General features: G+C 41.3%; 1 protein-coding gene across 1 annotated transcript in view; it reads right to left on the reverse strand.

Moving 5' to 3' along the window:
* Positions 1–66: 66 nt before the first annotated feature.
* PDIA4 (protein disulfide isomerase family A member 4) overlaps positions 67–22,140 on the reverse strand; it is a 22,378-nt gene continuing 304 nt past the window's right edge. Inside the window, exons 2-10 of the mRNA XM_019509121.1 lie at positions 11,236–11,404; positions 8,083–8,288; positions 7,340–7,478; positions 6,420–6,625; positions 5,652–5,810; positions 4,055–4,206; positions 2,982–3,138; positions 2,619–2,852; positions 67–1,952 (exon numbers count right to left, since the gene is read on the reverse strand). Coding sequence (XP_019364666.1) covers positions 1,537–1,952; positions 2,619–2,852; positions 2,982–3,138; positions 4,055–4,206; positions 5,652–5,810; positions 6,420–6,625; positions 7,340–7,478; positions 8,083–8,288; positions 11,236–11,404 — 1,838 coding nt within the window. The 3' untranslated portion in view covers positions 67–1,536. The remainder of the gene's footprint in view (positions 1,953–2,618; positions 2,853–2,981; positions 3,139–4,054; positions 4,207–5,651; positions 5,811–6,419; positions 6,626–7,339; positions 7,479–8,082; positions 8,289–11,235; positions 11,405–22,140) is intronic.

Genomic DNA, 22,140 nt, shown 5'->3' on the forward strand with positions numbered 1-22,140 from the left:
ACAGGGAACGAAGGCATTGCTAAGGTTTCTTCAGAGAACAGTATGAACACAAACCAACCCAGAATATACATGCATATACTGTATTTTTTCTACATACAACGCACCTCCAAATTAAAAAATGCATCTTATTTTTGGAATGTGGAAAGTGGGGGAGTAGAAAGGGGAAAAGAAGGATTTCTCCAGAGTCAGAGTCAATGGCAAAGCCAACTATAACAGAGTACATCCTCCTGTGAACAGTGCCCAGAAAATGTGGCCCCAGGAGACGGGTCTTGGTGAGGCAGCAGGCATTTCCTACCACACCAGGAAGGTCCTGTTGCTTCACCCAGACTGTCCCAGGGTGACTGACTGTCACACAAGATTAGCCCCAGACCCTTTCAAGGGCAGTAGCAAGACTGTTAGTTCTTACATAAAGTTCCTGTAAAAATAGTTTCCACATCACAAGACTCATCAAGATACTACCTGCAGCTCACCTGCTATTGCTTCAGGCCCAAGCTACAGTGCACAGGCAATAGCTGCAGCTATGAGAATATTAATATAGGACATGCTCTCTTCAGCTAAATAAACCAGACACAAGTGGCAGTCTTCTTGTCAGCTGTCTTCAGGCATACTTGTTTTCCAGTAGAAAACAGCTTCTCTACTCAGGAGACACAGCCCACTTTAAGGGTGAGGGGAAGGAGAGGAAAGAAGGCATGTTGCCTGTACGAAAATATGGTATTAACCTGCTGCCAATTGGAATGAAACTCTTCACATTTAAAAAACTGAGCAATATACTCAGATACACACATACAAAGGATGTAATTTTTTTCAGAAATCAGAACACAGTACTAATCAAGGCAGGATATACTGTTATGTCAAGCCGTTGCGCTCCCAGTACTAGAAACACTCCCAAAACAGGGGACTTTAGAAATAAGGAGGGGGCATAGAGTTTGGTAAAAGATGCCAACTACCAAAAACAGATCCATGCTCATTATTTTAGGATTACTTCCATTTTCCACGGAGCCACCCACAATCCAAAATGAGATAGGCCTTTGTATCTAACCTTAACACGAATTTAAGAGATGTCACCACTTAAAATTTCTTTTCTGGGCCTCAAAAACAAGTGATACAGTCATCTGAGTGGATATACAGAAACACATTAATTCAAACTCAAAAACAGTTAATACTTTAAAGGAAGAGACAGAAACCAACCTGTTTGGTAGACTTATTTGGTAAATCTTTTAAGTTAAAAAAGAGTTGCATTTATAATCAAAAAGAATCAAGCTCAAAATAGTCACAAAAAATAAAGCATGTATTTTTTCTTCAGAGATCAAAATCATAACTAACAAAGACATTCATGTCAGATAGCAGTTCAATGTCCAGAAAGATTTTTTTCTTTTTGCAATAGAAAAAAAACCCAAGAGATACTGCAATTGTTTTACTGCCCAGAAATCCACTTTGCTCAAAACGGCCAAATTTTTCCCACAACAAATTGCGTCAGTAACTTGTTTTAACTACGACGTACAAATTATTCTCTTCTTTCTCCACCCCCCATCTCATCTAAAGCTCTTCTTTTTCTCTGGTCAGTTTTGTTGCATGCTCCTCTATAAATTTGCTTAAATGGTCTAAATCTCTTTCCCCGCCTTCAAATTTAATAGGGCTGTTTTTCTTGTTGCTTGCAGCAAAATAGATGGTGGGAAATCCTTCCACTTTGTAGCGATCACTTGTCACATCATTGGCAGTAGCATCCATCTTGGCTATGACCAGGTTTTTCTGGTTCTTGTATTTTTTACCCAGTTCAGTGTATATAGGTTCAAGCTGCTTGCAATGTCCACACCACGGAGCATAGAATTCTATGAGGACATCATTTTTTGGATCCATTACTATGGTGTCAAATGTTTTCCCCACCACAACTTTGACCGGACCTTTGTTGTTTTTTGGTATTGGCTGAGATTTCACGACAGGTTTTAGTTTTCCTAGGAAACAAGCAAAACCCTCCATTACTATGAAGTAAAAATAGTTAAGACTATAAGAATTTGTTTTGATACATTAATAATAAAACTCCCATATCAGATGTTGGTGCCCTACAATCGGAGTAGCTGCACCAGAATGAACAAGGGAAGCTATGGTTTGCACTGAATGAAATTAACTCCTTCCTGAAAACCAGCTGGCTTGCTAATTACGTTTTAACATAACATTCTTGGGAAATACAGACAGCAGAATTTAGTTTCTTTGCTAAAAACGTTCTACTCTTTTATTAGTTTTCACCAACAATATATTAACACATATACACCGATTCATTATGCTAACAATGGTACTGGTCTGGTGCTCATACTTGTGAACAGACAGCTGGCATTTGAAAACCAGGGGAAAAAAAATTCTCCCACATACATCATAACAGTTTCTGAAAATTCTTGCCAAAAATTTACAGATTGTGAGACTGATTTGTTAGATACCAATATGTAGTCTTAGTAACACAAAGTTAATGAAGATTGCTCCACGAAGGAACAAAAGGGATATTTATCAGCTCCCAGGTATAGCATTCTGCTGAAGTTGGCATATGACCTTCTATTGCTGCCACAACCCAAATTGAGATGGAAGAAAGAGAGAAAGAAAAAAGAACTGGGTTTTGTAGTTTTTACCTTTTTTGAATGCGCGAACAAACTGCTTGAGTACATCCGAGTCAAACTCTTCTGGTTCCATGGCATATTTCTTGCCACCCTCATCCAAGATTGCAGCATTAACATCCTCCCCACTTTCAATCAAGCCCAGATCTTTTATTTCAGAAGAGTAATCTTCCTCATCAGAAATGGCAAAAGTGTATTCAGGGAAGTCTTTAGCCACCTCCAAGACTTTGCTTCTCCAGTATTGGGTAGCTGAAGTGATCAGAACACAAACAGATTAGCAGTTTCCAATTGCTCATATCTCTCTGAAGAGAATTTTACTTTGCAGGGGAAAAGGGAAGAACAAGAGGAAAGAAAAAATGTCATTTCCAGTTAACTTACCAACACGATAATCAAAACTGAAATCTACAGTATAGTAGACAACCACTAGAGGTCGCTTAGTGTACCTCTTAGCATCATTCGAGGTCTTGCGATGACCAACCAGAGGCAAAGCATGCTTTGTCACATGATCCGTTATCTCAGACCTGTCAGTAGAATCCTGTTTGAAGTAAAGGAAATGCTTCCCTTAGTCCAAAAATATATATTTCTTATTTCAAGTTATTTTCATTATATACAGACATATATTGAGTCTGCAACACAAGCACTTTCACACGTGCAGGCATGCACACTCCTCCCTCACCCCCCTTCAGTATTAAGAATTTTATAGGGGTGCAGCAAAAAAGATTTTTTGGCCTGATCCTGATGGCCAATTATTAACAAGCTGTGTCAGCTGATACTGATCCGATTGCTGATATGCAGTCTGGCTGCTTGGAGAGCAGTGTCTGGCTGGTAAGTCTGTTTGGGTGGGGAGAGGGGCAGATTGAGGCCTCTGTGATGAGTGAGTGGAGCTGTGCACATGCACGTGGTATTTATTGGTGACATAATTGGCCACATTAGCCAAAAAAGGCAGATTGCTGATAACATCAAATTTTCCTTTTATTGGTGCTGATAAGATATGGACCGATGTATCAGCGTACCTCTAGTATTTTAGCCATTTAATTTGATTTCATGAAGTTTGTAGTGGTGAAGAGACCATTAAAGTACAAAAAAAGTGTCAGGCCTTCTGATAGGGTGTGGAGAAAGCAGCATTGATACTCTTTTTGCTTACCCCAGTTAAGCATCAGGAACAACTCTAAGGTCATAAAATTAAAAGCCATGTCTCAAAGGAAAATCAGCAAACTATGACTAGGAAAAGAATATACAGGGTCTGCCTAAAGTCTGTAGAAAGACACACATTATTTTCAGCAGGGTTTGATAAGGCCCTTAAAGAAATATTTAAGTTTCATGGAATATTAAAACCACTGCCATTTTATAAAAAAAATATAAACTGCTCCAATATACATATGAAGACAGCCTTCCTTATAAACTTGCGAATAACATTTTATTCTAGGTTACTAATGAGAACATCTACTCACTTTAAAATCCAATACGTGCATTTTTGGCTCATATTTTGACTGAAATTTTTCAGGCTGCATGACCACGAGTTTTCCAGGAGAGACTTTCAAGAATTTTATAATCTCACTGCTGAAGGTGTGGTGGAACTTGTAGTCTTCTCTTAGGCTATTAGCTGAGAAATAAAAGTTTGGGAAAAAATTAAAGTTGGATTAAAAAAAATCTCTTTCACTTGGCGGAAGACAGCTGAGCTTTGCCCACCAAAATGTCACCATCTTCTCTGGTACTTATTTCACCCGCATGCCAAGTCACAGGCAGGTCTCTAAAGGAAGGATCATGCTGCCTTGTGAGCTTTGGGTAGATGCCAAGAGTGGTACTAACTATTTCAGGCATTCTTCTATCAGAAGGAAAGAGACAACAATGCTGGTTTCTTCTCTATTTAGCATTAAAGACTAATAGGATAATCAATATTCTTGACCAAGAATAGGAATCCCCATCATCAGAATTTGCTAAAAAGCAGGTTATACAATTATCTGTCAAGGAAAATTTATGTATGCTTGATCCTACCAAAGGCTAAGCAGAAGGACTAGACCAGAAGTTGCAACTTTTTAGGAGTAATGGGCTGCTAGTGTGCCACTACCCTTCCCTCCACACTGCTACAGGCCACTGCTCCTCTCTGCAGCACCTGAGCCACCTGCTGATGCCTCCATGACGCAGTGTTGACCCCTGCTCCTAACAGCAGTGGGGAGGGGTGAACTCATTAGCGACAGTAAGCAGTACTTGCAACAGGATGTGCAAGACAGCAGCAGGACTTCAGGTGGAATCAATGGCACAGCACAAGATGGAGAAAGCGACGACACTGGGACAAGCTGTATGCTGCCAATTATCTATCCCACTATGGGATGGATCCAATCCCTTTACAAAGTTGTAGGCTGTGGATTGCCATGCCCTGGACTAGATGAACTTAATCCCCTTCCAGCCATATACTTCTATGGAAATAAGTCCTATTCAACCTTTCCGCCCCGACCCCCTGCATCTGAGCACCTAGAAAGAGTTCTCGTTCTCCCAACTTCTGTATCCTTGCTTAAAGGGAAATAAGGCCTTTTCTACGAGCTGGGCACTGCAGGATCTGCATCTGGCCTCATCTTAGATGCTCCTCCAACCAGTTCTCTTAACTGCTGCTCTGCCGTGTATAATACTGGCTTTGTCTAATGTTTTCCCACCCCTGCCCCTTCTCCCCTGTTGTAGCCATTACACCCCATTTCTTCCAGCTGGCTCCCTACATCAGAGAAAAGTACTACAGGGGAACATCAGAGGAGACTAGCAATACCAGGAGGGTAAGGGATGTTGGGCTCAATGCAGAAAAACAAAGAGAAAAACAAAACTTTTTCCTCAGTAGAAAGAAATTCTCCCTCCTTTCCTGATAAGATAAACCTGACAGGAAGCTTAAAAGGAGAGAGAAATACCAGACCTCAGGGAAGCTTTTACCCAAGAGAATAATCAGTGTTTTATAGATTGAAGAAAACCTAAATTAAAGATCAGGGGAAGAAATGGATGACCCCCACCCCAGACAGGCTGAAAACAACTAAGTTAGCTTAATATTTTTAAAATACAACTTACCAGCCTCCTGATACAGCTGATAGGATTTGTCCGTCTCTCCACTAAACACACCAATGATGATGACATCATCTCCATCCTTCAGAAATTCTTGTACCTGTTTGGTAGCCTGAATCTGTTTGGATGGAGGACCAGCTTGTTCGATCATATAATCAACAATACCTGCGAGACAAAAATAAAAGAAGTCTGAATATTGTGCTTTTGTAACATTTTCAATTGTGTGGAGCCACATTTCATTTGGAGATAACCCCCCTTCTAATGAGAACTCTACAGCAATCAAAAGTGCTGAGCTATATTAAAGATTTAGATCCAAATGCTTGATAAAGTCAAGACTGATTTTCAGAAGAGCTAAACAATTCAAACTCTCACTGACTTCAAATCAGCATTAGGAATGCTTGGTTGCTCTGAAAATCAGGGACAATTTATTATTTCAAATTAGATGCCCAAAAATCTGCTCATGCCAAGTTAAGATACTGCTTGAAGATACTGGCCTTAATTGCAATACGATGTTGTGCATCTTGTAAGTTCTGACAGTTTTTCAATATTGTTAATGAACCAATTAAATCAATGGCTGCCTATCAGCCCATACAGTACCTTCTTCCTGAATTTAGCTTCTTACGTTTGTAGGCTAGTTTGAGATGCTGCCTACATGTCTTCTATACTTTCCCCTTCTGAGCAAATACTATAGTGACGTGAACAAGTTATGTACTACATTGTGTTATTTCCTAACATATGTGGTTCACCACGTTTTCATTAAGTAAGCCCTCTTACCATATTTTTCTCGTGGGCCATTGTAGTCATAAGGCTTGCCCTTGCGGAATATTTTCAGAGTTGGGTAACCAGTGACATCAAACTTCTTGGCAAGTTCTGTTTCAGCAGTGGCATCCACTTTTGCCAGGGGGATAGGTGGTGTGCGTTTGCTGAGCTCCTGGGCTGCTTTTTCATACTCTGGAGCAAGTCTTTTACAGTGCCCACACCTAAAGCAATTAAAAAAAAAAAAAAAAGGTCAAATGCAATAGACATTTCTCACCTACCTCCAATGAAGTGGAGAAGTCTACATTTCTAGCCTGAAGAAAATACATCATCACTAAGAAAGCCTTAATATCCTTAAGTTTCTCAAAACATGGGCTTTCTACTTTAATTAGGGACGTACTTGTTTTAGTCGCATCAGAATATATGCTCCTCTTGTTTTACAAGGAAATATCCAGGTGCTTCAGGAAGCAAAAAACTGCACAGTCTAATTTTTCTCCTGTTGAGATTGTATGTACAGACCTAGATCCCAACCTTGGATTACATTTTACATAAAAATGATCAATGATTTTATTGTAGCCCATGTTAACAAAACTAATTAAGCAACAGTGATACAGGTTAGACTCAAAAGACACCAAGAGTCTGAGATAACTGGATGGCGTATCCTTACCATGTGTACTCCCATTCCATTTTATTGCCACAATTTTCTTAGAAAAAAAAATCCATTTAAAAAAAAAAAAGTCTGGTGTAAGGACTATTCCAAGTTAGATACTTAACTCAATTTGGATCAAAATAGCAGGATGTGATCATGAACAAACTATTTTAAAAGAGACGCATGCTGATGGAACACTTATTTAATTTGGCAGGTGCAGCCCACTGCTGCCCTTCCCTTCTAGCTGGGTCACCCCTGTGAAATACAAGCACCTTGTACTCTGCCTTACCATGGGGCATAGAACTCCACCAAAATTATGTCAGCATCATTTACTACTTCACTGAAGTTATCTTGGGTCAGTACGAGCGTAGCTTCTGGTGGAGGGGTCCAATTTGGATCAGAAACCTCTTTGACCTTAGCGACAATTGCTGTAAGGCAATGAATACCCCAGTTAGCAAGTCAGTATCTCTGCACCACCTATTACCTATAGAGTGCAGTTGTGACCGTGTTTGAGGGGGATTTAAGATTATTAAAAAGTGTGACAAAGGAAAAAATGTGATCATGCATCAAAAACCATTTCAGAACAAAAAGCTCCTGAATTTGGATCCCAACTATACCACTTTTCTGGAATATTTGTTCCGAAACTTCTTTTCTCCAATCTGGATTAAGGTACGGCACATTATTAAATGACAAATATGCGGTGGTTTCAGAACCACTGTCAATACACAACACCCAAGGTTGCTGTTAGTTGGCATTTCTCAAAGCCTAAAAGAGGATCAGTGTATCAGTCCAACTGCCTCGTATCACGAAGATCCTGTGAATGTCAAAGATGCACCTTACTACAGTTGGATATGTAAAAGATCCTGACCAAGATTCTGGGCTTTAATGCGTTTCATTTAAAATTGGCTAAAACAAAACGGGTTGTTCATTCAGACACAGACTATTCTTGCCTATCCCCAAGGGATCAAGTGTATTTAACAAGCTTCGCAAGAAGCAAGACTTCACTTCATACAGTGAACAAGCTCCACTTACCATCTTCTGTTCGGGACCCATCATAATCAACCGGTTGGCCCTTCTTCAAAATTTTGATCGTTGGATAGCCGCTAACATCAAAACGACTTGCCAGAGCAGTAGCTGCTGTAGCATCCACTTTGGCAACTGGAATAGGAGGATCATTTTCTTTCAGAGTTTTTGCTATCTTTTCATATTCTGGAGCAAACTGCTTGCAATGCCCACACCTGAAAAAAAAAAATAATCAAGAGATGTAAACACAAAAGCATACTTTGCAATGCTGCCTTTCTAAAGTCTTGTAGAACAGGATCTCAATCAAATGTAAATAGTATTTTTTGTTAGGACTTCAGAGCAAGAATAGAAGGAGAGATTTAGTGACCCGTATATTTCAGTAACTTGTTTTTTTCCATGGTAATCTCAAGACTTTTAAACAAATATGTAGTTCCCTTAAAGAACAAAAAAGGTTCCCGATACAGTAGAACTTGAGTTATTTGTATCTGGGTGGCTCACAAGATACAAACTGTAATATTAAGAAGCAGCTGCTCAGATGTTTCCTGAAACTTTTACTTGACAGGATATTGCTTCTCTGATGAGCTGGGGCACCTCAGTAGTCCTGTGTAGCTATTCACTGCAGCTTTGTACACCACTAGATACTTTGCAAATCCTCAGCTTCGTGGGGGGTTAGGAACCTCTGTGAAGCTGTTTAGATCTCCAAATTGTGACATTTTCCATACAGTAAAGTTTAAGTTACTCCGAAAATAACTGGAGGATTTTTTTCACTGGCAAGTGTGGAAGGTTTTTTCTGCACTGAGACTGCAACCAGTTTGCATCAAGGTCTTTATTCTGGTCACTCTAGGGATCTCAATGATGCTTATGATTTTCAAAGTCACAAATAAACTAGCTGATAGGCAGTCAGGAAAAAGAAACACAGGCTGCCTCTTGCTCTGATGGGAAAACATTAGGGGAAAGATTAGGACAGTCCACGGCTCACAAGCCCATTGCACTTGGAAAAAAAAAAAGTGACATGGGGTGGTTTTGAAAAGTAACTGGGGAGAAAACACAAGCAAAGCAAAGCACATTCTTAAATCACTGTGTAGCCTACTGGAAGAGAGAATGCAAAAGCGAAGTTTGGTAGCAAGGAAACAGGTGAACTCCCCATTCATATTTTAAAAGTTTTGTAAAAAATGTTATCTACTGAAGTGATTGCAAAGGCATCTGGGAAACTTGTTAAAAGCTATACATTATATCCTAGCCCTATTTAAATTATTTGCTAATGTTGCTGTTGAGAGAATAGATACACACAGAGATAGTGGCAGGTTCTGGAAGAGCCTACTGAACCAGCTAAGTTTGTGTGAAAAAGTAAACTGAGCCTACAGTAGCCCTACACCCATGAGATCACCGCACATGTTCTGTGTCTGACCATTACAAAAAGAGACAAAAACCAGAGGCTGCTGCCCAGACACAGTTTGCATAAGAGACAGTAAGTCTCATTTACATAAAAAAAATTTGAAACAAAACAGACAAACTCAAGGCCAAATGAAGAGTAAAACCACAGAGGCAGGAGCAAAACAGAAGTTTGTATTTTTCCATTGCAGAGGTATGGCCACATCACAACGTGACAGATGTCCTATTGCCTTGTTAGCTGCATCTTGCAAGATAACAGTAATTACGCCCACAAAAAGCTCATGCATACCTGAGATCATTCAGATACCAGTTGACAGGAAGCCACTTAGAAAGATTTGATTCAGTATTAACTGCTTAAATGAGCCTATTTCAGGTTATTTTTAGGTAGAGGAAATTCTCCCTTACATACTTACTCTCTCAATAAAGTGCAAATGTATGCAAAGGCATTATTACAACCAAAAAAGAGGGGGAGGGGGAAAGGATTCAAGATATGCAAAAGGTTCCTGCTGCAATCCTAAGTATGGTGAGGTACTGTTAAAATTCCCAGACTAAGAAATGGAATCATTCAAACTATACAGCAGGTGTTTCTACACTTGCATTTACGCCGACTTAAAATTTACTGTGTGGCAAATTACTGTGCAGTAAGGGAATAGGCTGGCATCTACACATGCAGGCATTAAAGCGCATTAACACTATATGTGGACTGACTTGGGAGTAAAGTTCGTCCCAAGTCAGTCTGCACATAGTGTTACTGTGCAGTAATTAATAGAGCATAAAGTTTATACCTGCATGATGCAGGTATCAAAATTTATGCTCAAGTTGGTGTAAGTCACCCTATTTACTGTGCAGCACGGGCATGCTCATGAAGACTCATGCCCATACTGTGCAGTAATTTGTACATGTGTAGATATGCCCAGTGTCCCTTTTACATTGTTCTGGCAACATACATGGCCAGAAACAGCTCTCTCAATACACCTCCAATGATCAGAGAAAAGCTGGTATAAACGGCTCTATGCTTGCCACGATCCCAACACACAGCGTACAGGATGAGCAGGGACTGACCAACATTATGACTGCTTCTCCAGGCATGTAGAGTACCATGGCAAACAAGGTCAGGCTGCTCCTACATACAAGCCTTACAGTGCCTCAAGACACTTTAAATCCATTTTGAGACATTGTTCAGTCCCTACTGCAGTTACTGGCCTCTGTCCTTCTCAGAGCTAGATTCTTCTGCCTAGACTAACACATGCACTTACAGTGAGAAGGATACAAGAGGCCCTTCCCCAACTCCCCATTTCACAGCCAGCACAAGAACCAGACAAGTTTGCAAATTCCACTGTCAAAAGCTGCTGACTTTGTTCCAATGGAAAGGCATGGTAGCCTATGGGGGGAAAGAGAGGTAATTCTGTGAAACTTTCTGGAAAGAGCCCATAAACTGTGCGCAGCAAGCAAAGGGAATAGGTTGCCATCCCTAAACAAATCTAGAGACAGATATGGCAAGGAGTTCTACTTGCTGGAATAAAATGCCCTTCTGTACTCCCTTTCTGAGCCATATGTAACAGACCAGATCCAGCCCCCTGTGAGTTTAACTATGCAGTTTTTCTGCAGCGTTGCTTATTGATCTAAAAGCAGTAAGTGAAATATATACAACATAGACTCAGGTCTCACTTTTATATTTCACAGGGCAACACCCAATCATGTAGCAGGAACAGGTTAGAAAGGAAAGAAGGGAGACAAGGGCTATGGAAATTTTGCAATTTTCAGACTCACCATGGCGCGTAGAACTCTAACAGCACAGTGTCTTTGTCTGCTGTAAAGGTATCAAAGTTTGCATCATTCAGAACTAAAACACCATTTTCTTCTTTAACTTCAGAATCATCGTCATCATCATCATCGTCGTCATCATCTTCATCGTCAGCTTCCTCATTTCCAATGGTTTCTGGAAAGGTGAAATTAAACACCCAGTACAGGTTAGATGGGTCCAAGGTTAGAATTAAAAAGGTGCCTATATGAGCAGATTTGACTAAGTTGAATCTGCCAGAGTGTGGTAGTTACCACGCTCCAGACTCCAGCATCTCATGTATCAGTGTTCCTGAGATTAAAAAAAGGCAGCAGGTATGCTTTAATTAAATTTCATTTGATGTTTTAGGTGCTTTAAATTAAAGCAGCTCTGCTCTAATTAAAGTGCTCCCCCACCCCCCACACACTCCTGGAGCATGCATACAAACAACCAAAGCAACAATATTAGGTTTAAAGCAGTTTAACTGAATTTAAAAACCTTCACACTGAAAAGCCTCCTCACGCCTTCAAAACTAGTATGCAACCAACACACATAGGTCTACCTGAGTCTGACGAGTGGCTAAATCTCTCTTTGAAGTTCCCCATTCATTTGAATAAGTACTACAGTTCACAAGCCAATACTGATTATACTTAAGAGGTCACCACGTTTTAATTTCACTGCTTACAATGCTTTAAAAGGCAACAGAAAGGATAGTGAGGTCAGAGAACTAGTTGGGTGGAAAGGGGTAAGTTAAGATGGAAGTCCAATATCACAAGGTGAAACTGCAAATTAGCACATACATAAATAATAACATCTTCCTTCAATCCCCCCTCCCCCTCCCCCCCCAGTATGGGAAGCTCATTTACTATTAGTGCATCTCCCTCACCTGAAAATGGATCAAGATCACTTTCAATGTCTGGTTCTCAATGCAGGAGAATACATGTGAAATTAAACAATTATTGCACCAATGGGGAGGGAAGGGATTGGAATCTGTATTTAGAGACCGCCTCTTTTCTCTCTAGCTGCCATGGCTTTGGTCTGATGTTCCTGCATTGGGTTCTTGTCCCTATTGAGTACTATTAAGTCCTTCTATGTGCAGTAAGAACTGTGCATCAACCTGAATGCAGTACCACCATATAAAATTTAGGTTGGAACCTGCACTAAGTGGTTGTGTTAAAAAAGAGGGGGGGAAAAAGGGAAGTCAGGGGAGAAAAGATAAGCACTTAATTAGCCACTGTAGAGAAACCCCTTCATGTCATTATGTATTTGGATTTATCCTGGATGGATCCATGGACTATGCAGTTCACAGCTGCATTGTGATGAAGAAGCAATATGCCAACTACAGTAAGATAGGGCATTTTTATATGTGGTTCTGACATGACGCTGGATGCTTTAACTAGCAAGCTGCGCTTGTGTATGAGCTTGACAGCAAAGTGCTTTGGTTCAAAACGCCCCATACTAAAAAAAAAAATGGTGGCAGGGCTTTCTGATCTGAAGCTCATTGGACATGTTTTATTTCAAAGTGCTGGCATTTTGTCAGCGTGGAGATGCTGATACACGTCACACAAAGCTGCCGGAGCGTGCCAATTTGTGTGCTCCAGCAGACTCCATTAATCAGCACAGTGTCTTTGTGCTGGTTGTGAAATGATTAGTTGAGTCTGCTCCAATGCACTGGATTTCCACTATGTCAGAGCAGGCTCCACACGTGTAGGAGCCCGTAAATGCCATCGTTTTACTACCAGTAGTATTCTTTAAAAAAGTGCCACTAGAAGGTCAGATGCATTTCTGAGTCGTTTTCCCCTCATTCAAATAATTTTGTTTTAGGTGGCAAAGATGGCTATGCTTTGAAACTTACTTAACAGCCTTTCTATCTACAACAGACATTCAAGAGAAACAGAACAATGGAAGAAAAATCAGTCACTAAATTTTGGGGCTTAACTCAACACTAAACCCAGAGGCAGAACATATCCGTTAAGTCACTCAAAAATAAATTCTTAGTTTTGTATAGTGTGCGTGTGGTGTGGAGCACAAGGTATGCTGGGGGGCTGGGTGCAGCAGCAGACAGGGCGCTCAGGGTGCAGGTGCTGGTGCCCAGCGAAGCGTGACCCCGGCCAGTGCTGCACACTGCAGAGAGGCGCAGCCACCACTGCTGGTCCTCCTGCCACTCACATGCAGCACCAGGGGAAGGTGCCTGGGGTTTCCCTCCTTTGTTGTACAGCCCTGCTGGGAAAGGCAGCCGGCTCCAGTGCCTGGGGCTTTCCTCCTGTCCCCAGCGAGTATGGAGGCTGTGTGCGAGTGGCAGGGAGCCCTGGCAATACAGATGGCCTGGCAGAGGCTGCACCTGTCGCTGCCATATGCAGTGCTGGCCAGACCTGTGCCCTACCTGGCACCAGCACCCACACCCTAAGCACCCTGCCTGTTGCGGCTGCATACTATGGAGGGGGGTGAGGGAGGTCCCCTCACCCCCACCCTAAACACCCAAGCTGTGTGCTGCTGCCACCCTCTGGGCACAGGATCTGTGCTGCCTCCAGCCCCAGCTCCATGCTCCCGCTCAGCAGCAGCTCTGGCCCTGCTTCCCTAACTACTGTCCAGAACCAGCAGGAGACTGGGAAAGTGGAGCAGGTCTCCTGAGGCTGCCCCTCCTTGAAGCTGCGTGCTGGCCAGGCTGTGTCCTTCCACCCATGAGGGTGGGAGCAAGGCACAATAACATATGTTGGGGCCTCTGCGTACATGTGAGCACCTTGCTCCCACCCTTGTGGGCGGAAAGGCTGGGTGGGGTGCAATTCATTGGTGGGCACTGCATGCGGGATGAAAGTGCTTGGCAGGCTGGATCTGGCCCACAGGCTGTATTTTGCCCACCATGGTATAGGCGGAGGCAGGAGCTCCCTTGTGTTTTGTGGAGTGTCTTGGCAGTGACAGGGCTCTGCTGGTGCTGGGCAAACGTTCCCTAGGCCAAGTGTCCAGCTGGTTGGCTTTGGTTTCCTTGGGAGAACAACTTAATTTCCGCCTGACTTTTTTTTGGACTAGTAGAAGCAACTGCACAATAGTTCAAAATAAAATATTTTTTTAAAAATAAAATTAGAGTAGATGTCTGATTTTTAGTGTATTTTTCATCTATAAATTTGTTAAAACAAGATCTTCACCATCAACTTTATCCATGCGGCCCTCAACAACTCACTGAAAGTTACTGACTGGCCCTCCAGCCAAAATAGGTGCCCACCCCTGATGTAGAGTCTGTGAGTCTCCAGGGAATCTAATTAATTGCTGCTTGAGTCAGCAAGCTGGAATAAAAATGGGCTAATCTCCATTTTCAGTCCTTCTGGTGCAAATTCATTAATGTCAAATGAATTATTATTCTGGAGTTATTTGGATTTTTACCAGTGAAACTGAATACAAAATCTAGCCCCAAAATAGCTGTTTCCAGAGGCAGACAAGATAATAAGTTTTCCTTCTATGTTTACTGTAGGCAAGTAGCATATTCTAATAAATTGGTCTTGTTATTACTAGGATCATGTTGTAGAAATCATTCCAAAAAGCAGTTTGTGCCCCAGAGGAAAAAAAAAAAAAATGCATTACTTTAGAGCTTAGCTTTAAATGATATCAAGTACTACAGCATCAAATGAAATTAGATCTTTCAGTTTTTATTTATCGCAGACTTCTAGATGAAGATTAAGTTTCTTTAACCAACAATTACTATGGTTGCATCTGAGCAGCAGTGGCAATTGCAGACACTGATTTGAAACTGGACAATGAACTCCAAAGAACATTCAACTACTTGACATTTCTGTAGCACTGCACTTCCCCCCAAGCACCTGAACTCAGAGATAAGCTTCAAAACACTCCTAAATATAGGGCCGTATCACTATACCCATTTTCAAAAAGTTTATTTAAATACAGAAAAACAGACACAGCAGTAAAGGACCTGGTTTCTAGAGCTACTTTGCACTCAGAACTTCTGCCGGATTCAATGGGAGCCAGTGACAGCTCAGCATCTTACAAAATAATAATAATAAAAAGTTAGCATCCTCAGGACCTGCTTTCCAGAAGCAGTCTGTACATCAAATTCCTATCCACCTCAAAAGGGAGTTGTGAACATTAACCACTTCCTCAGGCAAATCCCTCTAGACTGGGTATTTATATTACCAAGGAATTCAGTTCAGGACTCCTAGCTCTGTGGCTATCTTCTACAATTCCCTTCTAAAACACCAAAGCTTCATTACAAAGATATTAAGACTGCAAAGTCAGGCACCTGAAGTTAGAAAAGAGCTGCCTCTGTATACTGGAGACACTGTTTATGCATTACCAAGGACTTCATGTGGAAAGGCCCGGGCTGCCTAACTTTACTGCTTCTGTAGTTACCTTGACATCCTGGAAATGTTTTATATAGCAATAATCCACGATGGGCTCAGCAGAGACTGCTACACTTCTGATACCCTCCAATGTAATGTTGCATTTCAGGGACATACCTGTATTTTATTTACTACCTATGGGACTTCGTACAATCTTTAAAATTTTCCCTGAGCTTGAGGAAAGGCACACGTGCCCAAACGCTTGCAGAAAAAGATTTTTTTGGCGATTTCTTAGTTGGTCTAATAAAAAGGTATCATCTCTGAATCCACAGTTCTAGAGTTTTGCATTTTCATATGTCTACTGCTCATTTTCAAAGGGACAAACGCAACAAAAGCATCACAGCACAACTACAGTATATAAAGACGCTGGGTCTTTCCACATTTGTCCTAACAGGACTTGGATATCCAAGCGCAGATCTATAACGTGCTGGATGGAGGAATTTACCCACTCTTGCCTGTGGTTTCAGTAATGCCATTGCTGATTAGGGCGATTCTATCTAGCATTAAGGTTGTTATCAGTTTCAGAAAGGAAAGACCTGCTATAGAGAAGTGATGCAATGGAAATAAGTAGGTGAAACTGTTTTACAGATTTAGATTTTTTAATGACTGTTAGAGAACTGAAACAGCAGAAGTATCAAATAAATATTTGTATACAAAGACAAAAGTTCTAAATGGGGAAAATAATTACATTCAAAAGCAAGATAATACATTTATTTAGGCTTTCAACAAAACAGGTGGGCAAACCACATAAATGAGAAACAATATCCTTGACAAGTAAACTGGAAAGTCATCAAGCCTTTATTTAAAAGGTAATCTTGTATCCCACATATTTGGGCAACTTCCATTTACTTTAATGAGAACCAAATACAACACGTATTCAAGGACATTTCTTCAATTTTCCATCAACCCCCAAAGGTAAAGCAAGTCCATACTACATCCATTCCAGGCCTTTGGGTGCTTCAGGAGTTTTCATAACTGAAGTGGATCACACATAAATGATAATAAATTTGCAGACTTGATTCTCAAAAACAGGGCAGATGCAGACCCAATTAAAAAAAAAACAAAACCAAAACCTCAAGCAAATTTTGTATCCAAACAGTAACAAGTTTTGGATTTGGACCCACATTCCTCAGATGTTTCCCCATCTCCAATGCCTTTAAATTGGAACTGTGAAGTTTGGACCCAAGTCTGAAATAATGATGTATACTTAGAACATAAAAGACACAATAGATGGACAAAACTCCAGATGCTCCCTCTTTGGAATTAATCCTTTTAAGAATAACAATGTAAGGTTCTCTAGTTCTTCCAGTTTAGAGTCCTGCTAAACCCTTTTTTTTTTTGTGCAAGTAAAATGAAGATTGCCTCTGATTCTTTGCAATCCTAACAATGGCTTTTTCATTAAAGCAGTGGTTCTCAGTTTCCTATAGCAGACTTATCTTTCCTGTTCTGGGATCTCTCCAGAAGTTCCTTCCTATTTAACACTGGAAGGTCACTGTGGTCACAGCTCTATTACACTGGGGTTATAATCCTGAAGGATTACAATCCCCAAACTAATCCTCCTACATAAATGCTGTTGTCCCAGTTGAAATTCATATTGGGAAGTGATAAACTCAAACCTTCCTCTGCAATTTCAACTGCATTTAACATTCTTCCTTATTTCTTGAGCAATTACATAGCATTGCTGTGTGTTGCCAACTGCTGTGCCCCATTCCATATGTATCTGTATTTCAACGGTGAGAATAAAAATATCCCAGAGCCTTGGGGAGCACGGCCAGCTCCTGCAGGTGGCAGCGGGAAGATCCTGCAGGCAGCTGCAGCGCTGTTGGCGGGGATGGCCAGCAAGCACCAACCAGTGGTCGGCGACCACCTGCAGATCGCCAGTGGCAAATCGCAGACTGCTGGAGTGGGGTGGGGAGCGGAGCTTTAACCGCCTGGCAGGCACCACTCGCAGTGTCAGCAGTGTCTTTTTGCAGGGGGTGCATGTGCACCTGCATGCACCCCCTATGCATTGCCAATGAGTAACTGCACACAAAATGCTTTCATTGTATTTGGTGACCTATTTCTCTAATACAGTGTTTGTAGAATTGAAATCCAAGTCATCATCTCAGAATACAGCCTTACAGATTTTCCTTCAGCACAAACATGTACAGGGTCCCATAATTTGGGGGCAGATGCAACTTCCTTTTAAAAAAAAAAAAAGAGTCTCAACCAGTCTAAAACGGACCTTATTGCATTTTATCCTGGCTTTGGTCCAAACAGACTTATAAACTTCAGTTTTAATTCAAAGCAGCTCTGTGTCAACTAATTTTGGATGTAAGGTAGCATGCATAAGCGACACCACCACTACAAAATTCAATATTATTTTTGAAATGCAAATTATTTCACAATAACAGAACTTACGGACATCTACAATCTGGAAAAAAAAATCCTGCTTCAAAATTATGCAATGCTTTTTCATTTTTAATATTAAAAGATAAAAATGTGGAAGTTTACTCTTTGTTTTGCAAACTGCAAGACGAGATCGGAAGAACCAGCTGTAGGTGAAAGTAATAATCTAATAGTCTATTAAAAAGAGAGAGATATTTCAGGATTGCCATCCTGAAAAAGGAAACTAGCAAATTATGATGGATTTGCCAATGCTATGAACTCAAATTAGGAATTAATGTTTATTTTTTACAAGGCCAAAGCAAAGAAGTGTGTGCTTCAATGGCTTTTTGCTCTCATCCCAAATGATCAGGCCCAGACCCTTAAAAGGCAGTTAGATATTCAATTCATACTGAAAACCTCAACTATTACACACATCTTTGAGGACTTGCGGCCTTACTTGTCTTCTGGCACAGATAAAGCAACTGATCTCAAGAGAGGCAGTTTATGTGTAAGGGTCATAATTTTTAGAAAACTTCCACTGGAGCAGTCAATATCATTACTTAGTGATTAGAGGTTCAGACTCACTTCAAGTTCATCTTTGGAAAAATAAACCTACAGGTTGAGGAAGTAAAATCTGCTAATATTTTCATTTAGTAGCACTTAAAAGTTCTAAGATAATTAGCCCTCTTTTAGAAATATTTCTTATTTTGGGGAGTTATCCAATAAGAGTAGCTAAGAACATTTCTGCCAGGAATTATTTTCCTGGTCATTTATCTGTCCACAGAGTTAAATGCAGTAAGAAGCTTTAGTCATGTGGCAATCAAAGTTTTGAAAAATGCATTCTCCCTTTGCCCATCTTGACTATTTTGGCATCCAGTTTATTTTAGAAATGTTTGCTGTCTGGGATTGAGCTCCGAGGGAACAATCCAACTGTAAATGTCTGAGGAAATTCACTCTACTGCAGAGTACAGACCTATGGGCTACCCAACAGGTAGGCCCGGTTTCTACAGTGATTGCACATGAGCACACCCTCACACCCAATATGCAGTATGCATTCAGTTGGGGAACATGGAGTGCAGATTTAACAGGCCTCACTCATGCTGCTCCTCTATGCTGAAGGCATTTATTTTTCTTATGAAGTTCTAACGTGACAACAAAGGATGCATTTTCTAGCATAAAGGCCTCCATCAGCAAGCTGCATGATACTTATCCCACTGAGCAGCCCTAGTTTCCCCGAGTCAGGTCTTACAGCAGAAAGAAGGCACAAACCAAGTGATCAAGAACATGGGAGAAAGCCTGACAGCTTCATAAGCAGTCTAAGAGTGATATTTTTCTTAATTTTCTGACCAGTAACTTTCAGATGCAATTCCTTTTTTAACCTAGCAGCTTTGGAACCAAAACTGCTACCTACCAATTCCAGGTCTCATCTCCTTACCCACTACACCCTTTGAGCCTCTAGCTTCCTTCACTTTCCTCTCTGGTTTCCTGTCTCTTCTCCCCACACCGAATCATAGAGAAGTCAGGCTGGAAGGGATCTCTGGAGGTCAGCTGGTTTAACTGCCTGAGGCAGGATCATCCTGATCCAAACCATCCTATGCAATCTATAATCTAAACTCTACATTGCCTCAACCCTGAAGCAACACAGACCTCACACTGCAACTTGGCACAGCTGAAGCAGGATGAAGCCAACCTCTTGCTTCTGTGAAATGTCAATATATGCTCAAGATCCTAGGCAGAGAATCTCACCCCCTACTACGAGAAAGGCCCAAACCTCCACAGTCCGTACAAGTCTGATTATGGAGTAAAACTCCTTCCAGATCCTAACTCTGGAAATCAATCTGACCAGGCAGGAGCGCTGGCACACCCCAGTCAACAGTTTTGCTTACCACACCTCTACATGCTTGCCCTTGTTCCCTTCCTCAGCTCCCCCTCCAACTCAGCCTTGGTTGCCCCCATCTCTTCTTCACCAGTAAATATTTCCATGCAAACTGTTAGGGCCAAAGAATGCCCTGGATTTTAACTACCACATACCCAAAACGTTACACAACATATCAACCCAGAAACTGTAGCAAAACATTTGCACGCTTGCCTACGGAAGGAGCCAGAGGAAATTGGTAAAATACAAAGCGACTGGTCCTTGCGAGAAGAAACTAAAGTTACAAGTAGGTTCTTGGAGCAAAATATAGCATCATAGAAAATGACGGTTGGAAGGGACCCCAGGAGGTCACCTAGTCCAGCATTCCTCAACCTGTGGATCGTGATCCAAAAGTGAGTCGCCACAATATATGAAAGGGTTGCAAACAAACTTTAAAAATGGATTCTCCTTTAAAGGAGAAAAATGTGGGAAACTGGGTTTTCCCTTACCGGCTGGAAGAATTCCAGCTTGCAAAAGGGCTGTTTGGGGCTGCTTGGCCCCCCCCACCCATACAACCTGCCCCACAGGACCTGGGGGTGGGGTTCAGTGAGTCAGAAGCGAGGGGCACTGGCAGGGCCAGGCGTGGTTTTCTACTTACACTATTTACTGAGTTGGGACTGATAATTGATGTTTACATATGGGACCTGGTCCAAAAAAAAAAAAAGGTTGAGAATCACTGCTCTAATCCCCTGCTCAAACCAGGACCATCCCCAATTAGATCATCCCAGCCAAGGCTTTGTCTAGCCAGGTCTTAAAACCTCCAAAGATAGAGAGTCCACAGTCTCTCTGGGTAACAGGTTCCAGTGTGTTACTACCCTCCTAATAAGAAAATTCTTTCCAATATTTAACCTAAACTTCCCTTGCTGCAACTTGAGACCATTGCTCCTTGTTCTGTCATCTGCCACCACTGAGAACAGCCTAGCTCAGGGGTGGGCAATTATTTTGGGAGGAGGGCCACCTACTGAGTTCTGGCAAGCCATCAAGGGCCACATGATAGGCAGCCAGGGGCAGATAAATATTAATTTTCTAAATTTTTTAGGGGTCCCACGGGCTGGATAGAATGGCCTGGAGGGCTGCATCCGGCCCCTGGGCCACATTTTGTCCACCCCTGGTCTAGCTCCATCCACTCTGGACCTCCCTTCAGGTAGTTGAAGGCTGCTATTAAGTCCCACCTCAGTCTTCTCTTCTCCAGACTAAGCCCAGTTCCCTCAGCCTCTCCTTATAAATTATGTCCCACAGCTCCCTACTCATTTTTGTTGCCCTCCGCTGGACACTCTCCAGTTTGTCCACATCCTCTGTAGCGGGGGGCCCAGAACTGGACACGGTACTCCAGATGTGGCCTCACCTAAGCCAAACAGAGGGGAATAATCACTTCCCTTCATCTGCCAGCAACACTCCTGCTGATGTTGCCTAGTATGCTGTTAGCCTTCTTGGCAAGAAGGGCACAGCTGAAGGCGTCCATCAGAAGTTAAATGCTGCTACCAGAATGCAGCTAAAGGAACTAAGCGCTGGCATCCAAGTACAGAAGAAAACAGGTGGGCTGGACAGATGCACTAGGACTTCTTACTGATTCAAATCTGTGGTTAGTAAGAATGAAGTGTAACAAATAAGTAATGCATAAACAATAAACAAACAAACAAACAATAAAAGTGATAAAACAGGGATCCTGGTTTTCTCTGATAAAAACAAAATCCTCAATTTTCAGATTAAAAAAAAAAGTAACCCCAGATCCTCATTTTTCTGTGATCAAAATGAAGCACCACTAATATTAGTGTCGTTTCATTTTAAGAAAGTCATAGAAAAATCTGGATTTGGGGTTACTTTTTCTTTGAGCAAAATGAAACACCACTAAGATGCATAATATTAGTCTGCTTCATTCTGATCACAGAAAAATGTGGGTTTTGGGTTATTTCTTTAACCCCCCCCAAAAAATAGAAGATTTTTTTGTAATCTGGAGAAAACCAGGATCCCTGATCATTAAGTAATAAAGTATTAAGAAAACAACAAATAAACGAATAAGTAAAAACAAAACACATAGTAAATACAAAAATAAACGATAAACGGATCATAAATAAAAACCAATATTAAAAAGTATAAGAAATAGTTTAACCGAATAATAAACAACAAAACACACGTCATAACAAATACAAACGTTAAGTAACCAGATTACAAGTAGCAAGCAATAGCTACATTATAATAAATAATGCTAATGATAACTAAGGATGCATTAACCGCTTCTCCACCAGGCACCACGTCCCCGGGAG

Source organism: Gavialis gangeticus, unplaced genomic scaffold (assembly GCF_001723915.1).
Source record: "Gavialis gangeticus isolate Ggan-Ray unplaced genomic scaffold, GavGan_comp1, whole genome shotgun sequence".
NCBI classification, from domain to species: domain Eukaryota; kingdom Metazoa; phylum Chordata; order Crocodylia; family Gavialidae; genus Gavialis; species Gavialis gangeticus.